The following is a 19,961-nucleotide window of genomic DNA, read 5'->3' as shown; positions in this document are numbered from 1 at the left end:
TTCGATGGTGCGAAAGGGAATCAGGAAGCTGTTGGAATGGATGGTGCTAAGGCATTTGCCTGGGTTGGAGCCTGCATCCTATTGTCACTGACAATTCCTATGATCCCCCATCCTAGTGGAGATTTGATGGTCACTGGGCCATCTACAGGGCCGCTGACTGAGTCGGAGTAGAGAAAGGCATGTGGGGCATTATTTTGCAGCAAGAGTAGGATCTCAGCCCCTGGATCTAGAGCGGGAAAGTGATGAGCCAATGCTGTAGGTGAGGCATGCTACTTATGACCTCGGGTGTTGCAATTCAAATATGGGCAGTAGTGGGAACTGGGTACTTCCATCCAATGAATTTATGACTGCCTTCCCATACACTGTCTTCACATTCTTTGTTCACCTCCTCAAAGCAATGAATGTGTTCCTGGCACTCTGGATCATCCAGGTTCAACTGTATGTATTTAAGCTTATTTTCACTGTCTCTCCACCATACGAGGTGTTCCTCTAACTCCTTCTGCATCCGGAGGAGGCTCTTGAGGGACAAGTCACAGATCTTCAACAGCTCCGTCCATGCATCTGCATGATAGAGATACTGCCTTTCCCAATCCTCTCTAAAGCATGTCACCACAGGTGAGGTAAGCTTCCTATGCTGTCTGAGGTCATAGGCCTTCTGAGGTATTACAGCTTCTCCAGAGGGTTGGACATCTAAAGGCGGTATTTGGGAACCAGGCTCCATGTTTACAACAAGGTTGGGTGGAATATTGGGTCTTCTGGTACATCAGAGACATCTGTCATGGCTGAGGAAGTTGCCATGCTTCAAATTGGCAAAGGGAGAATTTTGGAAAATTTTAGTGATTTTCCGTGCAATTCCCTTTTTTTGTACTAGGGGGTACTGCAACCAGGTAGCAGAAAGTAGAATTGTTGCTTGATTCAATACTTGAGCATGTAGGTGGAACTGCAGAGTCTCGGCGATGCTAGCACAGTACACAATATGGCTGCTTCTAGGGTACGTTGCGAGCTTGCAACACAAGGGGGCACTAGAGGTTGAATCGCAAAGTCTGAAGGCTAGAGGGCTGAATGCAGAAATATGCCTATAATTGTAACTTGCTTCACAAGGTGGCAGCAGAGGGTCTGGAAGACGCTATTGCTACGCCCATGTTAGGTTGCAGTTACTCTTGGGACCTTTGAATTAAGTTGATTAAATGATCCACAATAGTTGCAAAAAGGGGTTATCATTGGAGAAACACTCTGGTCAATATTTGAGAAACTGTAAAAAAATCAAAGTTTGGGAAATTTCTCCTTGAGCCCCAGATGTAGCTGTGGGCAGTGTTGCTTACGTCTCACTTCTTTGTGGAAGATAAAAGAGGAGGGAGAATTTCCTGCCTACTCTTGAAAAAAAGGGAAAAAATGGTAAGAATTATTTGACTTCACTGTAAATTTCTACTGACAAGCATACGGGCATGATTTCTCAGAGTCTCTCACTGGATTTGTAGAAGGTTTAAAGACAGAGGCTTGATTTTCCTCTGAGAGCTGGGAAATATCTGACTCTCCTTGTTATGCAAATGGAGTCTTTGAGATAGCAGGAAGACAAATTGAGCAAAGAAGAGGAGGGTGGGTGGGTTACTGGTTTTCAATTCTGCCGTTAGAAAATTCTCTTTGTTACTAGCATGGGGGGAATTCCAGCCCCTCCCACCATCCAACCAGCATGTAAAAAATTCTGATGCTCACAGAGAGAGGGAGAGAGAGAATGATACATGCAGGTTTAGATTAACATTGCATATTCACTCCTGGCTTCAATATGACTTTGCTTTATCACAAACCCAAATTAACAGACTTTATATTGATGGGTTAGGACTTCATCTTTTACTTTTCTGCCTCCTGTACAGGGGTGGATTTGTAAACTGTACAGATGCAGACAGATAACTCAACAAGACGTCCATAACAAAGTACATTTATTGGTTCATCAGGTATCCTCATAACTCACGTTTGTGACGAAGTTCTTCTTTAATGACCAATCCTTTGTATATCTGCCTTGTAGTAAAAGATGGTTATCTCCTAACCCATCTCGTAGTGATAGAAAGCAGCTCCCATGAGTTAGGGAGTTCAGGCAAAAGTGAGGGAAACTTCCCCAACCCATCGAGGATCAAATTAGTGACCAATCGGGATTACAGATGTGGCCATGTGACATGAACTACATTTCCCAGGATACCTTTAACTATATTTACCATGATGCATTCCCTTAAGGGGACAGCTCATAATTCCTAAGTAACTATCCAATTCCCATAAACTGGCTGGGACAGTACATAATTAGATACACTCAACGATTAGATAACCAAGGAAATTTAAAGACAAACCAAAAATTGAAGGAAGAAGGAATGATAGATTGGTGCCTTATTTGCAGTTTCAAACAAAGTACAAAAAAGATATACAAGAATTTGGCATAGATAAAACCTCACAACAAATTGATAAAATCTTATTAAGACCAGAGGAAAAAATTATAACTAAAATGTATAGCTACCAACTGAAATTTGATAGAGAAGAAGAGACAGTGAAACAAACAATGTGTCAGGATTCTGGCAGTTACCCCAATTAAATCATGAGTTGACACAATGATTGCTTGGATGAAAAACTTTGGATACAACATACAATTAGAAGATTGGGAAAAACTTTGAATGAAAAACTATAAATTAACAATGGCAGCCACATATAAAGAAAATATCTACAAAACGTTCTATCTTTGGCACCTAGCACCAGCGAAATTGGCCAAAACCTACCCAAATTTGTTCCCGATATGTTGGAAATGCAAAAAGACATCAGGAACCTTCTTTCATATGTGCTGGTTGTGTTCTAAAGTCAGAAATTTTGGAATAAAATAAGGATCCGGTTGCAAGAAATAATAAAAATAGAACTGAACCCTGAAATGTTCTTAAGAGGGATAATTAGAGGTGATTACAAGAAAGATATTGAATATCTAATAATACACATATTGACATCAGCTAGAATAATGTATGCCCAAAATTGGAAATCAGAGAGTAGTCCTACAGATGATATGATTATAAAGAAAATTATGGATTGTGTAGAAATGAATAAACTTATAATGGAATTGAAGGAGAAGGAAGAAAAAAAATACTATATGGTCTGGGAAAATGATATGTTTGGTTAGATAACAGGAATAAAAGACAATGCAAAATGTAAATATATATAAGTTTTCATGGGTATTTATATGTATGGTATTCAGCTTTGTTCGGGTATTTTCCCACGTCATTATAGTTGTGTTTTAAAGTTGCAGCGATGTTTCGGCAGAATCTCATCTGCCATCATCAGGCTTGTGTATTGTGTTCATCTGTGAGTCAGACTTTCACAGCCGTTTCTCTTTTAAATTTGGGGCTAGCCTACTGTTAGGGATAAACCCTAGCACGGCAGTCAGGCAGGCAGGCAAAATACGTGAGATAAACGTTTTTGTAGCTTACACTCAGTAAAATAGATACACTGTGCTAGTTAAATAGTTTATTCCAGTAAGAGTTTTAGCATAGTCATACAGTCCATATATCATTCACTAATTCAGTCTGCCCGGGGATTATTCAGTTGCAAAGTCCAGTGTCGAAAAAGAGGTCAGTAAACTTACAAATATCAGTCCAGTAATATATCTCCTCGCAGTAGAGATATGAAGAAGTCAAACCTCCTTTCTTCCTTCGACGTTCAAAAACTCGGCAGTAGGGAACACGCAGTTAGCAAAACATCAATCCAGCAATCCAGCAATCGTCAGCAATCCAGCAGGTTCTCTTGCTCCCTCTTATGGCGGTTTCGCAACCGCACCCAAAATTATATGCTTTGCAGTTTAAAGTGACACACACTTAAACTTACTATCATAGTTTATATATATTATTTTACCCAAACTACGTTAGGTAACCTTGTTATTCCTAACACCTACTGCTGTGTTAGAATGTTTTTTTCATCATCCTGATTGGTTGGGAGTATTGGTCTGTGTTTATTGGTCTTGGAGTTGGCTGTGTTCTGCTTGATTGGTTTTTCTAATATCTTCTGTCTGTTTGTAGCATTTTTTGTCTTGATTGGCTGGCAATAATTCTGTGGATCAGGCATGTGATTTTGCTTTAGTGGAAGCCGTTGGCTGTCAGTACTAACAAAGTTTGACCCGAACAGGGATTCCAATCTAACACGCCTCCTTATATTTCTTGAAGGGGCATGTCAGTCTCTCTACTCAGTCCCTGATTTGACGTTTCCTTTCAATTTGTGCTTGACGTCTCAGCCTATGTCTAGTCCTTACATCAACCCAACATTCATTGGCTTGATCATCACCCAAGGACTCCGGCACGTTCTGTCGATTATCTGCTGACACCTGAGGCATAATTGATGAGGAAGGTTCTGGAGAGGAGGATGATTCTGACACTTCCTCATCCTCCTGGCTCACCTCTGCATCTCCCATTAAAGCAGCTCAAATCCCAATGCCAAACCCTCCTCATCACTCAAACCTGTGTCTTCTGACACATCAGACTCAAAGCGCACAGCAGGCTCAAAACTGCCAGTCACAACACACACACACACACACACGCACGCACACACACACACACACACACACACACACATATATATATATATATATTCTTAAGTTTTCGTGGGTATTTATATGTATGGTATTCAGCTTTGTTCGGGTATTTTCCCACGTCATTATAGTTGTGCTTTTAAAGTTGCAGCGACATTTCAGCAGAATCTCATTTGCCATCATCAGGCTTGTGTATTGTATTCGTCTGTGAGTCAGACTTTCACAGCCGTTTCTGTTTTAAATTTGGGGCTAGCCTGCTGCTGTGTTAGAATGTTTTTTTCATCATCCTGATTGGTTGGGAGTCTTGGTCTGTGTTTATTGGTCTTGGAGTTGGCTGTGTTCTGCTTGATTGGTATTTCTAATATCTTCTGTCAGTTTTTTAGCATTTTTTGTCTTCATTGGCTGGCAATAATTTTGTGGATCAGGCCTGTGATTTTGCTTTTGTGGAAGCTGTTGGCTGTCAGTACTTTAGTCAGGGTGCATAGTTCAGTCTTTATGTGTGTCTTGTTTGCCAGGTGTTTGGTTCTGGCAATTAGTTTTTTGGCCATGGAGTTTATCTGTGCTGGGTGGTGTGGGATTGGATGTTGAGGTAGTGGTTGGTGTGTGTTTTCTTCTGGAATATGGTGTGTCCTGGTGCCATCTGTTTTTTTGTAGATTAGTACATCCAGGAATGGCAGTTGTTTGTTTGTTTCTGTTTCCATGGTGAATTTGATTTTGGGGTGTGTGCTGTATAGGTATGTTAGGAAATTGTTTAGGTTTTCTTTTCCATGGGGCCAAATAACAAATGTGTCATTGATGTATCTTAACCTTAGTTTGGGTTTGTGGGTGGCATTGGCTAAGGCTCTGGATTCAAATTCTTCCATGAACTGGTTTGCAATAATGGGTGACAGTGGTGATCCCATAGGGGCTCCTTCAATTTGCTTGTATCTTTGTCCTTTGTATATGAAATATGTGTTGGTTAAGCAGTGTTCTGCTAGTTCCATGAAGTGTTTGGGTGGTTGGTATTTATTTTTGATGATATCTAGGGTTTCTTTTATCGGGACTTGAGTCAATAATGAAACCATGTCGAAATTTACAAGCAGATCTTTTTGTTCCACATGTAGATCTTTGATCATTTCCAAGAGGTGGTATGAGTTTTGTACACGTGAAGCTGCTGCTTCAGCATGGGGCTGTTGCTGCTTTGCTAGGTATTTGGCTAGGTTTTGTAGTAGTGCTCCTCTGGAGCTGACTATGGGTCTGACAGGTATGCCTTCTCTGTGTATTTTGGGGAGGCCGTATAGTTTGAGGCCTCTGGAAGATTTTTCTCTTGGGATGATCATCTGTTGGATCTCTTTGCTCATGTTGCTGGTTATGATTTTCTTCTTGGTTATTTTTTCCTGATATGTGGCTGGGCCTGTGTTTATGGGTTTCTACGTGGAGTCTTGGAGTAGGTCTGTCAGTTTTGTTTCGTAGTCTTTTCTATCCATTACTACTGTGGCATTACCTTTATCTGCTGGAAGTATGATTATGCTTCTGTCATTCCTTAGGGTTTGCAGGCTTTTAGTTCCTCTTTGTGTAATTTGCTTTTGGGTGGTTTGCTTGTGCATAGGACGTTAGTGACTTGGTGTCTTATTCTATCAGCTTCATCTGTACTTAATTTAGTTAGGCTGGATTCCACTCCGCATATGATGAATTCTGTGGGGATTTTTTTGGGTGCTATAGCATAATTGAATCCTTTGGTTAGGACATCTGTTGGTTAGGACATCTGTTTCCCTTATATATATATTTTCTTAAGTTTTTGTGGGTATTTATATGTATGGTATTCAGCTTTGTTTTCCCACATCATTATAGTTGTGCTTTTAAAGTTGTAGTGACATTTTGGCAGAATCTCATCTGCCATCATCAGGCTTGTGTATTGTGTTTGTCTGTGAGTCAGGCTTTCACAGCCATTTCTGTTTTAAATTTGGTGCTAGCTTACTGCTATGTTAGAATGCTTTTTGCTTCATCCTGATTGGTTGGCAGTCTTGGTCTGTGTTTATTGGTCTTGGAGTTTGCTGTGTTCTGCTTGATTGATGTTTCTAATATCTTCTGTCTGTTTTGTAGCATTTTTTTGTCTTGATTGTCTGGCAACATTGTGTTTCCTGTATTGGAGGCTTTTAGTGTGGCTTGGCTTCGAGTAAATGGACGGCTATCATTTATTAGGAAGCTAGGTTTCATCTGGGTGCCTGGTTTGAGCTGGAGGTATCGGGTGTGTGTGTGTGTGTTTGTGCCCAGTTGTTTGCTTGGTATGGAGACTTTTTTGTTTGTGAGTGCAGGCTTCAAAACAGACAGAAAAATAGCAGCTATCCTAAGAAACCCCAAAGATAAAATTGACGTGGAAAACCAGGGTATATATGAAGTCCCTGTGCATCATGCCCTGCCAGACCAATAGAAGACAGACCAATTGGACAGACCAATAGATTGGACAGACCAATAGAAGAATCAGTATCCGCCTAGATGAACACAAAAATGCAGTAAAAAAGCTGGAGCACACTTCTTCACTAGTCCAACACATGAAAGCCACAAGTCATAGCATCAATTTCAATGGCACCAAAACCCTAGCCACTATAGAAAACCCCAGCTACAGAATTATCAGAGAAGCCATAGAGATTGAAAGAGACCCAAAAGCATGAATAGAAGAGATGACTCCACCAGACTGTTAATTATCTGGAAGCCTGCACTCACAAACAAAAAAATCTCCACACCACAAGCCAAGCAAACACCTGGCACAAACAGACACCTCTGATATTATTCAAAACTATAATTTCAAATCCTTCTGACCCATAATCTGTTATTAATTTTCAAAAATCTCTATACCAGGCACCGTTTTGCTGCATAGTCCAAAAAAATCTCAAAATTTGACTTGAAAATCAAATTGACAGTATCTTTTAAGAATGCAGAAATTCATCAAATGAGTACATAGTTGGTGAAGAGGAACCTCATCTCTTCAATATATAAAAGAAAACAATAAACAAATATTCCAAAAAAGAAATTAAGATAAATTTGGCCAAATTTAAGGAATAAAGTTGCTTGAGTGGGTGTGATCTTGATGTAGCTCCTAATCTCAGCCACTCCGCTCATAAACTGACAATAAAAATGGCAGTATTAATGGTCTATTCATGAGGAATGGCTGTCTGGAGTAATATGGATAATCTCAACTAGATTACTTCAGGTTTTATCCAGCATTCAGCAGCAAATACATTCACAAATGGATTATTATATTTATTCAAACCCTTAGGAAAAAGTAGTTGTTAAAATCAATATTTATCTTAACCTTATCATAGGCATGCCATCCAAATATTAATTCATAGCTCTTCAGATCAAGTAACCTCTTGTTTTGGAGAGTCACCCAATCTTTAAGCCAGGCCAAACAACAACCATCAATGTACAGTTCAAATCTGATAAACCCAACACTCTTTTTTAGTGTTTTGCAGTAATTTATATCTAATTCTTATTTTTTTTCACTTGCCATGTGAAATGTCTATTTGCCATTCTTTAAATGGAATATGGGTTATAAGTATTCATAAAGTCTCAAGTAGAAATAGCATCTTTGGTAAAACATTCATCTTAATTTCAGAGATTCTACCCAATAAAGATAGTTGCAATTTATCCCATCTTAATAGATCTTTTTTGATATCATTCCACAAAGGCAAAAAATTGTTTTTAAACAGTTTACAATTTCTGTTGTCAATGAAACTCCAAGGTATTTCACCTTTTTCTCCACCTATGAAGTATTTTGTCAATATTTCGTAGTCTTGAGAATAGATTTTGCGAGAGTGCATTTCTGTGCTGCACATCATATGTATGTTATGATGAAATGCTCCATGAGGGATGGGAAAAATGTATTAAGGGAGAGAAGCTGGCAAAAACACTGCACAAGTAAAAGGTACGTACCACTATGTATAGATAATTCTCAACGGATGACCACAGTTGAACCCAAAATTTCAGTTGCTAAGCAAGGCAATTGTTAAGTGAGTTTTGCCCCATTTTATGACTTTTATTGCCACCTTGGTTAAATGAATCAGTGCAGTTGTTAAGTTAGTTGTTAACCATTGTGTCCATTGACTTTGCTTATCAGAAAGTCACAAAAAGTGATCACATGACCCTGGGACATTGCAACTGTCATAAACACATGCCAGTTGCCAAACATTTGACTTTGATCATGTGACCACTGGGATGCTGCAATGGTTGTAAGTGTGAAAAACGATCATAAGTCACTTTTTCAGTGAAATTGTAGTTTCTAATGGTCACTAAACAAATAGTTGTAAGTGAAAGATTACCTATATATGAGCAGAAAAAAACATGCCTTCCACTGGGAGAATGAAATAACTCACCAAATCCTTTCGATGCATCTTCAAAAATGGGGATTGCAGGCCTATCTGCAAATGCATCAGCCTGGTTCACTAGAGCCTCTTTGACTGTCTCATAACCAGTTAGCACCACCATCTCCTGGAATCCTAGTTTTATGCGGAAAATGGGACCATATTCTTTTGACCACTAAAATTCAGCAGAAGGGAAACAAAGAGACAATTTTATTTAATGATTAGAATCACATGTGTAGAAGTTGAAGAAACTACATGTCAAAATTTAAAGGCAGAGATTATATTTATATTTAACATAAATTTAAATATGATCATGTAATAAAAGATCCTCACACATTAGAAAAACTGTGAAAAGATTTCTAATATGTTGGAACAAGGTTGTTTCTACAGGATATACTATGAATCATAGAACCATAGGACTGAAAGTCTTGGAAATCTTGGAAGCCATAAAAACAAAACTAGCTATGTAGCAAACTTTAAAAAGCAATACAACACCTTATGCTGACAGATAAAGGCAGAATGCACAAATTACTACTGCAAGCAAGAGGAAAATCTTCTATGTATAAAATCCATCTGCACCTTCTACAATTTTGTAAACACCAAACTTAAAGACTCAAGAACCATCCCACCCCTAAAAGGACCAAATGGGAAAGATTGCAATGATGAAGCCTAGCTGTAGGTCAATAGTGGATAGTTTGAGGTTAAAGGAATGGGGGTTAGAGGATGTAACAACAGAGTCAGGTAGTGCATTCCAGGCGTTGACCACTCTGTTTCTGAAGTTGTACTTTCTGCAATCGAGTTTGAAGCGGTTTACCTTGAGTTTGTATCTGTTGTGTGCTCTTGTATTGTTGTGGTTGGAGCTGAAGTAGTCATTGACTGGTATGACATTGTAGCAGATAATTTTGTGTGCTACGCTTAAGACTAACCGTAGGCGGCATAGTTCAAGGTTGTCCACGCCCAGAATCTCAAGCCTGGTGATATAGGGTATTCTGTTGGGAGCAGAGGAGTGTAGTACTTTTCTTGTGAAATCCTTCTGGACTCGCTTGATTGTATTAATGTCCGATATGCAGTGTGGATTCCAGACTGATGAGCTGTATTTGAGTATTGGTCTAGCAAAAGTTTTGTATGCTCTAGTTAGCAATTTGATATTTCTGGAGGAGAAGCTTCGTAAGTTTAGATTTACAACTCTTAATGCCTTTTTGGCAATGCTGTTACAGTGAGCTCTGGTGCTTAGGTCATTTGATATGAGTCCTTGACAGAGTGAGGATCATCAATGAGGTCATATCCACCTAGTTTGTATTTGGTGTACTGATTTTTTTTACCAATGTATAGGACAGAGCATTTGTTGGTCAAGATTTGGAGTTACCAGATGTTTGACCATTCTGACACATAATCAAGGTCGCTTTGAAGGATAGTAGCATTGTCAGTGGTGTTGAATAGTTTTATATCATCCGCAAGGAGGACACAGTTGCTTATAAGGTGATCGCAAAGGTCATTTATATAGAGTATAAAGAGGGTGGGTCCTAAAACGCTGCCTTGGGGGATACCGCTGTTAACTGGAGCAGGGTTTGATTTAGCGCTTCCTATTTTTACTACCGTGTTTCTCATAAAATAAGGCCGGGTCTTTTTTTTTTTTTTTTTAGCCCTGAAAAAACAGCTAGGCCATCTTTTTGAGGATGTCTTAATTTTCCCCACATGCGCAGCCTGGTGGTGGTGTGTGTGTGCGTGTGTATTTACACCCTTATCAGTGAATGACCGGGTTCCCGTGACACCCACGCAGCCAACTACTTTCCATCATGTGCATCGTGCCAGCTCAGCCTGTGCAGGTAGTTGTTGGTCCAGTGCAAACCTGCAGAACTCTATTAAGCACCAAATTTGGCGTGATTTTGTTCTACCCTCTCTACCCTCCTTTCTATGCCTCCTGGGATTTTCCCAAGTCTCTCAGCCTGACTTTTCCAAAAGAATGTAGTTGTGCCATTCAGGTGTGGGGCCATGACCAACCTGCCCCGACTTCTTCCCTCAACAAGTTCTCTTCGGGAGTCTGGGGGTTGCTTTCCATCCCACGGACTCCAAGCTCACAATAGGGCATGGGACCACCAAGGGCCCAGGCAGTCCTGTCAAGCTTCAGGTGCTCCCAGAGATGCACAGGATACAGGCTCTCTGCTTACAGAGCTGCCGCCAAAGTATACAAATCAGTGCCTGCAGGTACCCAAAAGGCCAAAAGCGCAGCCCAAGTGGAGGCTGCGCACTTTCGCCCCAGAGCCCAGCAAAGCTGGAATCCACTGCCTGCCGCGAACTCCAATGAGCAGCTTTGCCCGTGCTCAGGGGAAAAGGAGCTGGTAGAGCGCAGCTTTTCTTCCTCCGAGTGCAGGCGAGGCTGCTCATTGGGGTTTGTGTGGCAGGCGGAGTATTCCGGCTCTGCTGAGTGCTGGGGCGAAAGCACGCAGCCCCTACTTGGGCACTGCTGGGCTGCGCTTTCAGCCTGCAAGGTGGGGCCAGCAGGAGGAGGTGTCACTGCTATGTAAGGTAAGAGCAGTTGGTGGATAGCACTGGAATCCAGGCCAAGCGGGCCAAATGAGTTTGCGGTCCCTGAGAGGAGTGGGCCATGTGGGCTGGGTTGCCGCTGTGCCTGTTCATTTCCAGAGCAAAGCATTGGTCAAAGGGCGGCACGCCAGTAGCAGGCTGGGGGTCTCGCTCTTCTGCGGTCCTGCTGGAGGCATCTCTGCTGAGCCCTGCTCTGGCTGCCTGAGGGAATTTGGATGGAGTCCATTTTACAGTCAGCTCCCACACCCTTGCCAGGCCTGTGGCAGGGGAGGGAGGAGCCAGTGCTCTTTGCGCAGATGGGAAAGCAGAAGCACCTGCCTCTTGGTGCAGCCCGTCTTTCCTGCGCAAGAGCTCCCGGCAGCAAAGGTACTTGGTGGAAGTAGGGTGCTCTCCACGCTCCACCGTGATCAACCGTTAGGAGCGGCTGGTGGTGAGGCATGGCTGCCCGTGGGGCACTCCTAACGGCAAGTTCCCCCCCACCCTTCCCCCCCAATTCTCATGTTTTAAAATAGGCCTAAATTTGGGGGGAGGGGCTTAATTTCCTTTTATGCCTAGAAAACATGCTGGGTCTTTCTATTGGGGGGGAAGCGTATTGTTCGAGAAACACGGTATTTGTTGCCTGATTGACAGGAATGCAGTAATCCACTTATGAAGGGATCCGGAAATGCCGTAAGAGGTTAGTTTTAACAGTAATTTGTCATGGACCATTGAATCAAAGACTTTGTAAGTTGCGTCTATAGCTTTACCCTGGTCAAGTTGATCACATGATGAGATATACTTATATTCCTCAGTTTGGAAAATGCAGTTAAGCCTTTTGTGCTGAACACAGAATAGAATTTTCAGAAAAGAGAAACTGAGCTTCCAACATGTTGTGGAAGAGATCACATAGAAACTTTCCAATGGCGCCCCTAGTGGTTTTTATTTATTTATTTATTATTTATTTTATTTTATTTGTCAATTGTTTACAAGATAATAAGTATAAGTGTATACATAGTTATGAATACATGAAATGGGTACATATAAGAAAAATAAAAGAAACAATAGGACAGGGATGGTAGGCACATTGGTTCGCTTATGCATGCCCCCTACAGACCTCTTAGGAAAGGGGTGAGGTCAATAGTAGACAGTCTAAGGTTAAAGTTTTTGGGGTTTGGGGAAGAAACTACAGAGTCGGGTAGAGTATTCCAGACATTGACCACTCTGTTGCTGAAGTCGTATTTCCTGCAATCAAGCTTGGTGCGGTTAACCTTGAGTTTGTATCTCTTGTGTGCTCTTGTGTTGTTATGGTTGAAGCTGAAGTATTAATTGACAGGTAGGACATTGCAATGTATGATTTTATATACCATGCTTAAATCAGACTGAAGACGGCGTAATTCAAGGATTTCTAGTTCTAGAATTTCAAGTCTGGTGGCATAAGGTATTCTACAACGAGTAGAGGAGTGGAGAACTCTTCTTATGAAATATTTCTGGACTTTCTCAATTGTGCTAATATCAGATACGTAATGTGGGTTCCCGACTGATTAGCTGTATTCGAGTATTGGTCTAGCAAATGTTTTGTATGCTCTAGTTAGTAGTGTGATATTACCAGAGAAAAAGCTACGTAAGATTAGGTTAACAACTCTTAATGCCTTTTTGGCTATGTAGTTGCAGTGGGCTCTAGCACTTAGATCTTTAGAGGTGGGTATTCCAAGGTCCTTTACAGAGCTTGGATCATCAACAAGATCTTGACTATTCAGCTTGTATTTTATTTTCGGATTTTTTTTGCCAATATGTAAGACAGAGCATTTATTTGTTGAGATTTGAAGTTGCCATTTGTTTGACCATTCTGATACACAGTCAACTTTTTGAAGGGTAGCAGTATTGTCTGTGGTATTGAACAGCTTTACATCATCAGCGAAAAGAACACAGTTGCTCTTAATATGATCACAGAGGTCATTTATGTAGAGTATGAAGAGAGTTGGTCCTAGAACACTGCCTTCGGGGACACCACTATTGACAGGTACAGAATTTGATAGGACGCTCCCAATTTTGACCATTTGTTGTCTGTTTGACAGGAATGCTTCTATCCAGTTATGCAGTTGTCCAGAGATACCATAGGATTTTATTTTTAGGAGTAGTTTGTGAAAGTGATCATAAGAATTCTGTAAGGACAGAACTTAAAATATGTTCTAACAAACAAATCTGAAAATCAGGAATGCTACCCTTCTTCCCCTTTATAAACAGCTGTAAGAAAATTTTGTTTGTGATGTTGTAAACTGCAGAAATAGATTGAATTACTTCTGCCTAAAGTGCAAACATAGGAATGTCTCTAAGTACATAGCAGTATCAAATCATTCAATTTAAGAGCATTTATATTTCCCACAAGTTCCTTGGGGTCTGAACATTTTTGCAAATCTAAATAAAAAATTATAAAATTATTTCTTCAATTAGAACATTTTACATTCATTAGCAAAAAGATTTTCTTGAAATAATCCTTCTGAAATATATAAATGTATTCAGCTGGATCTCCAGTTTTTGAACATTTTACACACAGTAAACACCATCAGGGAGACTTACCCGACCAAGTTACCAGGATTTTGTCCCATCCCAACAAGTTATGGCAAATAACGGTAAAGAGACTTATTAATGATCAGGCTTTACCTCTATCATTGTTTTGTGAGGCCTCTTCAGATCTATCATGTGCAGATTTCCCAAAATTGGTATAGTCCTGGGCCCTGGAAGGAGATCGAGGGAGCTGTTATTCCTGGAACTGCCCTTTTTCAAAAGGAACATAATTGCAAGAAAAAATAGTAATAAGATTAAAATTGCTCCAGTCCAATCCATTTCCTTTTAATAAGCACTCTTTAGTAAAAATTACAAGGAATTTTGAAAACTAAAATTATTCCAGCATGTATTTCAAAACAATGCAGTAGACAGAGTGCAGCTACTCTTTCTATTGAATCCTCAGACTGCTCTGTTCAATACAGGACTTCTGAACTTTGCTCTTGTTTTTCTCCCAACAGGAATTTGATCTTTTCCTGGCATGTGTGACACAATACTGAAATCTTCAAAAACTTACCAAACCATTTTCACATATTTGTACTATACAATGACCCAGGTTTTTATACGTATATAATTCTGTCTGTCAGTCAAGTTTCATTTTTGCAGAATGGAATAGTTGTGAGATTGAATACTTCCAGAATATTTTCTCTTTAGTTCAGCGTCTCTTGTTCTTGGTCCTTGATTTGGTTCTCTGGCTTTGATACAGTACAAATTCTACTCAAAACAAGGGAGGCTTTGTAACACCAAGTTCAGGGAACACTGCTCCAGAACAGGCCTCTTGGCAAACGGCTGTGTTTCCCAAAACAGCAGTGGGCGAATCAAAAGCTACATCGTTTTACTTTCTTTGTTTAATTGATTTCCACTCATTCCCACAATATGTATAGCACACCATAGTCATCAACTAAGATGCCTGAACATTTTGGTTGGTGCTAAACTTTAAAACTGGTGCTAAAATCAGAAACAGAAAACTGAAGAAGACAAAAAACAGTAAAAGGCAAAAGAAATAAATGGCCCCAAATAAAAGAAAAAGCACTTTGCTTTTCATGACTTCCCTACAATATTTTCCTATTGGAATCAACATTCCATGAGTTTATAGAACATTACCATTCATGTTTTAAACAATGTGTGAAACATAGAAAATATTGAATTCTGTTGCAAAAGTTTGTCTTTTTGTCAAAATAAAGGTTTTTCAGGAGTGAAGAAAAAAGCTTATTATACTCCCCTTACCCCATGAGATCAGTGTAACACAGCAAAGGTATTTAAAAGCATGGGAATGGAGGTAAGTCCAACAGCAGGAGTCAGATCCAGATCATCTTTTGATGTTCCCAGGGTGGCTGGAAAGTAAATTTCAGCAGGAGGCTGGTTAAGAAGAGGACAAGCTCCATTTTGTCAAGATTCTCACCTGCACATACTCTCTGACCTGGAAAAAAACATAGATGGAAAAAACAACAACCCTGTGTTTATTGGTTTCTTAAATTGAATTCACAGGTTTTCCCAGTGTCCAAGGGTCACAGAGAGAGCAGTACGCAGAAAAGCAATGATATATCACATATATGGATAGAGGTAAATATGTAATATAAGAATTGTCATTCAGGAGTGGTATTCAAATTTCTTAACAACTGGTTCTGTGGGTGTGGCCTAATTTGTGGGTGTGGCTTGGTTGTCATGTGACTGGGTAGGCATGGCTTGCTGACTGGGCATGGCTTGGTGATCCTGTGACTGGGTGGGCGTGGCTTGTATGTAAATATTGGATTTTTCTTATTAAAAAAAGAGCAACTTTTACCCAAAATCAGGCAAAGCTGGCAGGCAGATTGAGTTGCTCCCAGAATCACAGATTCACTCAGAGATCTACCATTCTGCAATCTGCCTTCTGAGCCTACACTGAAAAATAGAAGCTTCAGTCATAAGGAAGGTTCAGCTCTGCTTTTAGATTAGGTAGAAAGCAAGAAATCCAAGGATTTCCTGCTTTCAGCTAATCTAAATCTCCTGGCACAGCTGATATTCAGAACAGCTGATGGTAAAAAAAAAAAATTAAAATAGCAACTTACCAAACGCAGGCAAGTTTGATGGAGCACATGCCAGGTAAGGAGTAAGGGGGTGGGGCGGGGCAGGGTGGGGCAGCCAGTGGTGAGATTTGCCAGTTCTCCAAACTGGGCAGAATCATAACAATTGGTTCTATGGAACCAGTCTGACCAGGTAGAATCCCATCCCTGTTGTCAGTCCTGCCTCGGCTTGCACTTCTAAATAAAAATGATCCTTGGCTCTATTTTTTTTTTTTTTTTGCAAAAGGTATATTTTTAGTAGACATCAACTGAACTGCACTAATGTCTACAGAGTATTCTCAGTAATCTAGGTCACAGTGATCCCAAAGAGGCTTTTTCAAGAGGCAACTGGATTTTCTGGACTTTCAGAAAGTCCAGTTGCCTCTTCAAAAAGCACCTTTGAACTGCAATAAAACAAACTCAGAACTGAAATTTCCATGTCAATTCCCCCTTTCCCCCTTAGGCGGTTAACATTGCTTCCCCTCTATCATCCAATCAATCTCCAAAAATATGGCCACTCTGGCTATGGGCTGGCTTGCCGCTGCATTCTTCGCATTGTGAGAGAACCTTGAAATGCTATCTTGGAGGGGCAGCTTCACGTTTGTACCTTTCACTCACACACACCCCACAAGCACTCACTCTTCCTCTCACCCTCCCCCCAGGTTTCATGGCAGACTGGTAGATGTGAGGTGGCACCATCTGAGCTTGATCATTATGGCTATGCTTAGAATAAAGGAAGTTTCCATATTGACAATTCAAAGATAATACTTCTGTTGGAGAACATGGGTAAAATATATTTTCACTAGATCACTTAATAAATTTAGATTATATCTTTCTATTCTTTCAGATACTGCCATTTGATTAACCTTGGCCCAAAGCAAGGAGGAGTAATAATTCCAATTTATAAGACATTTTCATGTTCAGATGAAGAATTTGCAACCCACTCTAAATAGAGAATCTAGACGACTCGACAGAACAGTAAGTCTAGCAGTGTGATTTATGAGAGACTGTTGGATTTCATTGAATTAACAATTCAAGTCATCCGGAACCATTTTACCACATATAAGTCCCATCTGTAAATATATGTAGCATAAATTAGTCAAAAAAGCATATTTATAGGAATAAAACTATGGGTTTATGAATTGTTGGAGAGAAGGTATCCTCCAAAACACTCCTTATTCATTTGATAAAATCTGAGGGAATTATTTTCCAAATCACATTTATCTTGGAAGATGCTCCAATAAAGCTTTAGGAGGAAATCCCAACCCACCAGCACAAATCTCAACTGTCTTCGTTAAGACATTATACTCTTCTGTGATTTTATCTTCCATGGACCTCTTGCCCATTCCATATTCCTGTAATGTGGATAATGTAAACTGATGCATCACTTTCCAGTTCTCACCATGAGTAAAAATAAGACCTGAAAAGGGGAAAAATTGTGAAATATATTTTAAAAATTCTTTTCAGCTAATTCATGTTTCACGGCTTCATTAAAGCATGCTCAGTTTGATCAAGCAGTTCATCCATTCTGTCCAAAAACTTGGCTGAAAGTTTCCCAGAGGTATCTTCGAGAGCTGGAATGTTTATGGTCCCTTCTCCTCTTGCTATCTCTCCAAGAAGTGACAAGTTTCTAGGCATCTGGCTCCAGTCCTCCAGTTGTATATCATGTGCAAGTTATACAGATTCAGTATAAGATTCAATATATTCAGGTTACATCAAAAAGGATTACTTATACCAATTTCACCCCTCCTTCTTCTTCCATTGAAGAATGGCAGATATATGGATCTGACAGAATGGATAATTATTTTGTATGTATGTGATAGTCATTCGGATAATATTTCAATATAAATAGATATGAAGATTGAAATATGGGAATTAAGAATAAGAACTAAGCATTAATCAGAAAATCAGAGAATGAATGATGGCATTATTAACCTGTTGAAATAATATAATGATTAGCAGTGAATTAATAAAATTAATAATAATGTAAATATTAATAATAAAAATTTTAAAAGAGCCATTAGACAATGAAAGCATATACTTTAATAAAAGCATGTGTATTAATAGTGGAATTACATGGATTGGATGAATGGAAGGAATATGAATAGATTTACCCTGTACACTCAAATGATATTGTGATTGGTATTAGAATTGTATATTGAAACACTGAATAATGAAAGAAGGAAGGATGAAACTTCAGCATATACAGATGTGAAGAGGTAAATAAGGGAAATATGAATAATAAAGCAGATGAAAGATGGAAGACAGAAATGAACACTGTTCACACATTGATATGTATAAGCAATATTAAATAAAAAACTTGAACATGGAAAAAGAAAATATCTTGATAAGCCAACCATTCCTATTGTCTACTTATAAGGAGCGACTGTCTGGAGTCACATGGATATTCACAACTAGATTATGCCAGCATTCAGCTAATCCTCCCTCATATCTTCTCTTGCTGATGCCTAAAGTCAAGGGCTTTGAAAAGTTCTAAAAATTGCCCTATGAAAACAACTGCTGTGTGAGTCCTTTCTTGAAATTGGCTCCTGGCCACTACTTTGGCTCTCTGTGGGTGGCACGGGAGGAATCACATTGATGTAACAAGTATTGGGATTTCATTAATAAGTGTTGGGATTTCATTAACAATTAACAATAATAATAATCAGGATAATTCCTATTATTATCAATAATAATTATTCTGGAGTCTTTCCCATTGTTTTCAGTATGCAATATGAAAATCAATCAATCAATGGAATAATGGCTGGAAACGGATCTAGTCCAATCTCTGCTCAAGCAGGACACCCTATACCATTTCAGACAGATGGCTATCCTGTCTCTTCTTAAAAGCCTCCAGTGATGGAGCACCCACAACTTCTGAAGGCAAGAAGTTCCACTGGTTAATTGTTCTCACTGTTAGGAAGTTTCTCCTTAATTCCAAGTTGCTTCTCTCATTGATTAGTTTCCATCCATTGTTTTTTTTCTTGCCTTCTGAAGCTTTGAAAAATAAGTTTCATGGAAATGTAACAGCCGATTGTTCCTTACTCCGGTCACCCACTTCTAATACTGAGGCTAATATTTCTGTATCTGTGTGTGGACATAGAATAATAAATATATAATATGTATTTGTAATGGATTCTGTGGCTGAGCATTTCTGGGTTGCACATTTATGAATATTACGATGAAATGCTCCATAAGGGATGGGGAAAATGTGTATTAAGGGAGAGAATCTGGTAAAAACATCGCAAAAAGGAGGTTTGTATAGCAATATATATGAGGAGAAATATGCAGAAATCCCTTCTACTGGTATTCTTCCACCACCCACCCTGTATGCCCAAATTTCAAATAAACAGAATCAAACATTGTAGTAAGCAGCATGCAAGGCTCATTCATGGGCTTGTTACAATATTGACACAGCTTTTTTATCTCCAGGTACCTCCATTGGCATTAAGAAACTAAGTCAAAGTGGCACAAGAAAGGTTTTAGTTGTAGTTTCATACTGGTTGGATTTCTGGAAGCTATTTCACTCATCTGAGATTCTTCTGGTGAAATCCTCAAATGAAAAGTTCATATCACATATCTGAAAAGTTTGTCAACTACTATCCAGAATGAAATAACTCATCAAATCCTTTTGTTGCATCTTCAAAAATGGGAACAATCGGCCTATTTACAAATACATCAGCCTGGTTCACTAGAGCTTCTTTGACTGTCTCATAGCCAGTTAGCACCACACCTCTTGGAATCCCAGTTTGATGCGGAAACTGGAACCATATTCTTTTGACAAAGATGGCGGCGCAATCACTTGCTGCAGCTCAGTGCTCCGTGGATATGTGTTGTTTGTGGTTGTTTGTGGTTGTATTATCGGGTGTTGTATGTACCTCTTGTGAGGCGAACAAATTCTACAACAAATGGGATCTTGTGGAGATTGGTTTACAAAGTAAACAGGAG

General features: G+C 39.6%; 1 protein-coding gene and 1 long non-coding RNA gene across 5 annotated transcripts in view; one reads left to right on the top strand and one right to left on the bottom strand.

Moving 5' to 3' along the window:
• Positions 1-14,385, bottom strand: part of LOC113453624 (cytochrome P450 2K1-like) — a 37,989-nt gene extending 23,604 nt beyond the window's left edge. For 3 of the 4 annotated variants that reach the window (XM_087919362.1, XM_087919364.1, XM_087919363.1), the window contains exons 1-2: positions 14,071-14,385; positions 8,899-9,061 (exon numbers count right to left, since the gene is read on the bottom strand). In XM_087919362.1, coding sequence (XP_087775488.1) covers positions 8,899-9,061; positions 14,071-14,253 — 346 coding nt within the window. In that variant the 5' untranslated portion in view covers positions 14,254-14,385. The remainder of the gene's footprint in view (positions 1-8,898; positions 9,062-14,070) is intronic. The other variant, XM_087919365.1, reaches the window with a different exon arrangement.
• Positions 1-17,299, top strand: part of LOC148127887 (uncharacterized) — a 35,772-nt gene extending 18,473 nt beyond the window's left edge. Inside the window, exons 3-4 of the long non-coding RNA XR_015740678.1 lie at positions 15,460-15,534; positions 16,861-17,299. This is a non-coding gene — a long non-coding RNA (uncharacterized LOC148127887). The remainder of the gene's footprint in view (positions 1-15,459; positions 15,535-16,860) is intronic.
• Positions 17,300-19,961: the final 2,662 nt, after the last annotated feature.

The sequence above is a fragment of the Pseudonaja textilis genome, chromosome 1, assembly GCF_049901715.1.
Source record: "Pseudonaja textilis isolate UNSWEBS1 chromosome 1, rPseTex1.2, whole genome shotgun sequence".
Classification (NCBI taxonomy): Eukaryota; Metazoa; Chordata; class Lepidosauria; order Squamata; family Elapidae; genus Pseudonaja; species Pseudonaja textilis.
This window is presented reverse-complemented; position numbering and strand designations above follow the sequence as displayed.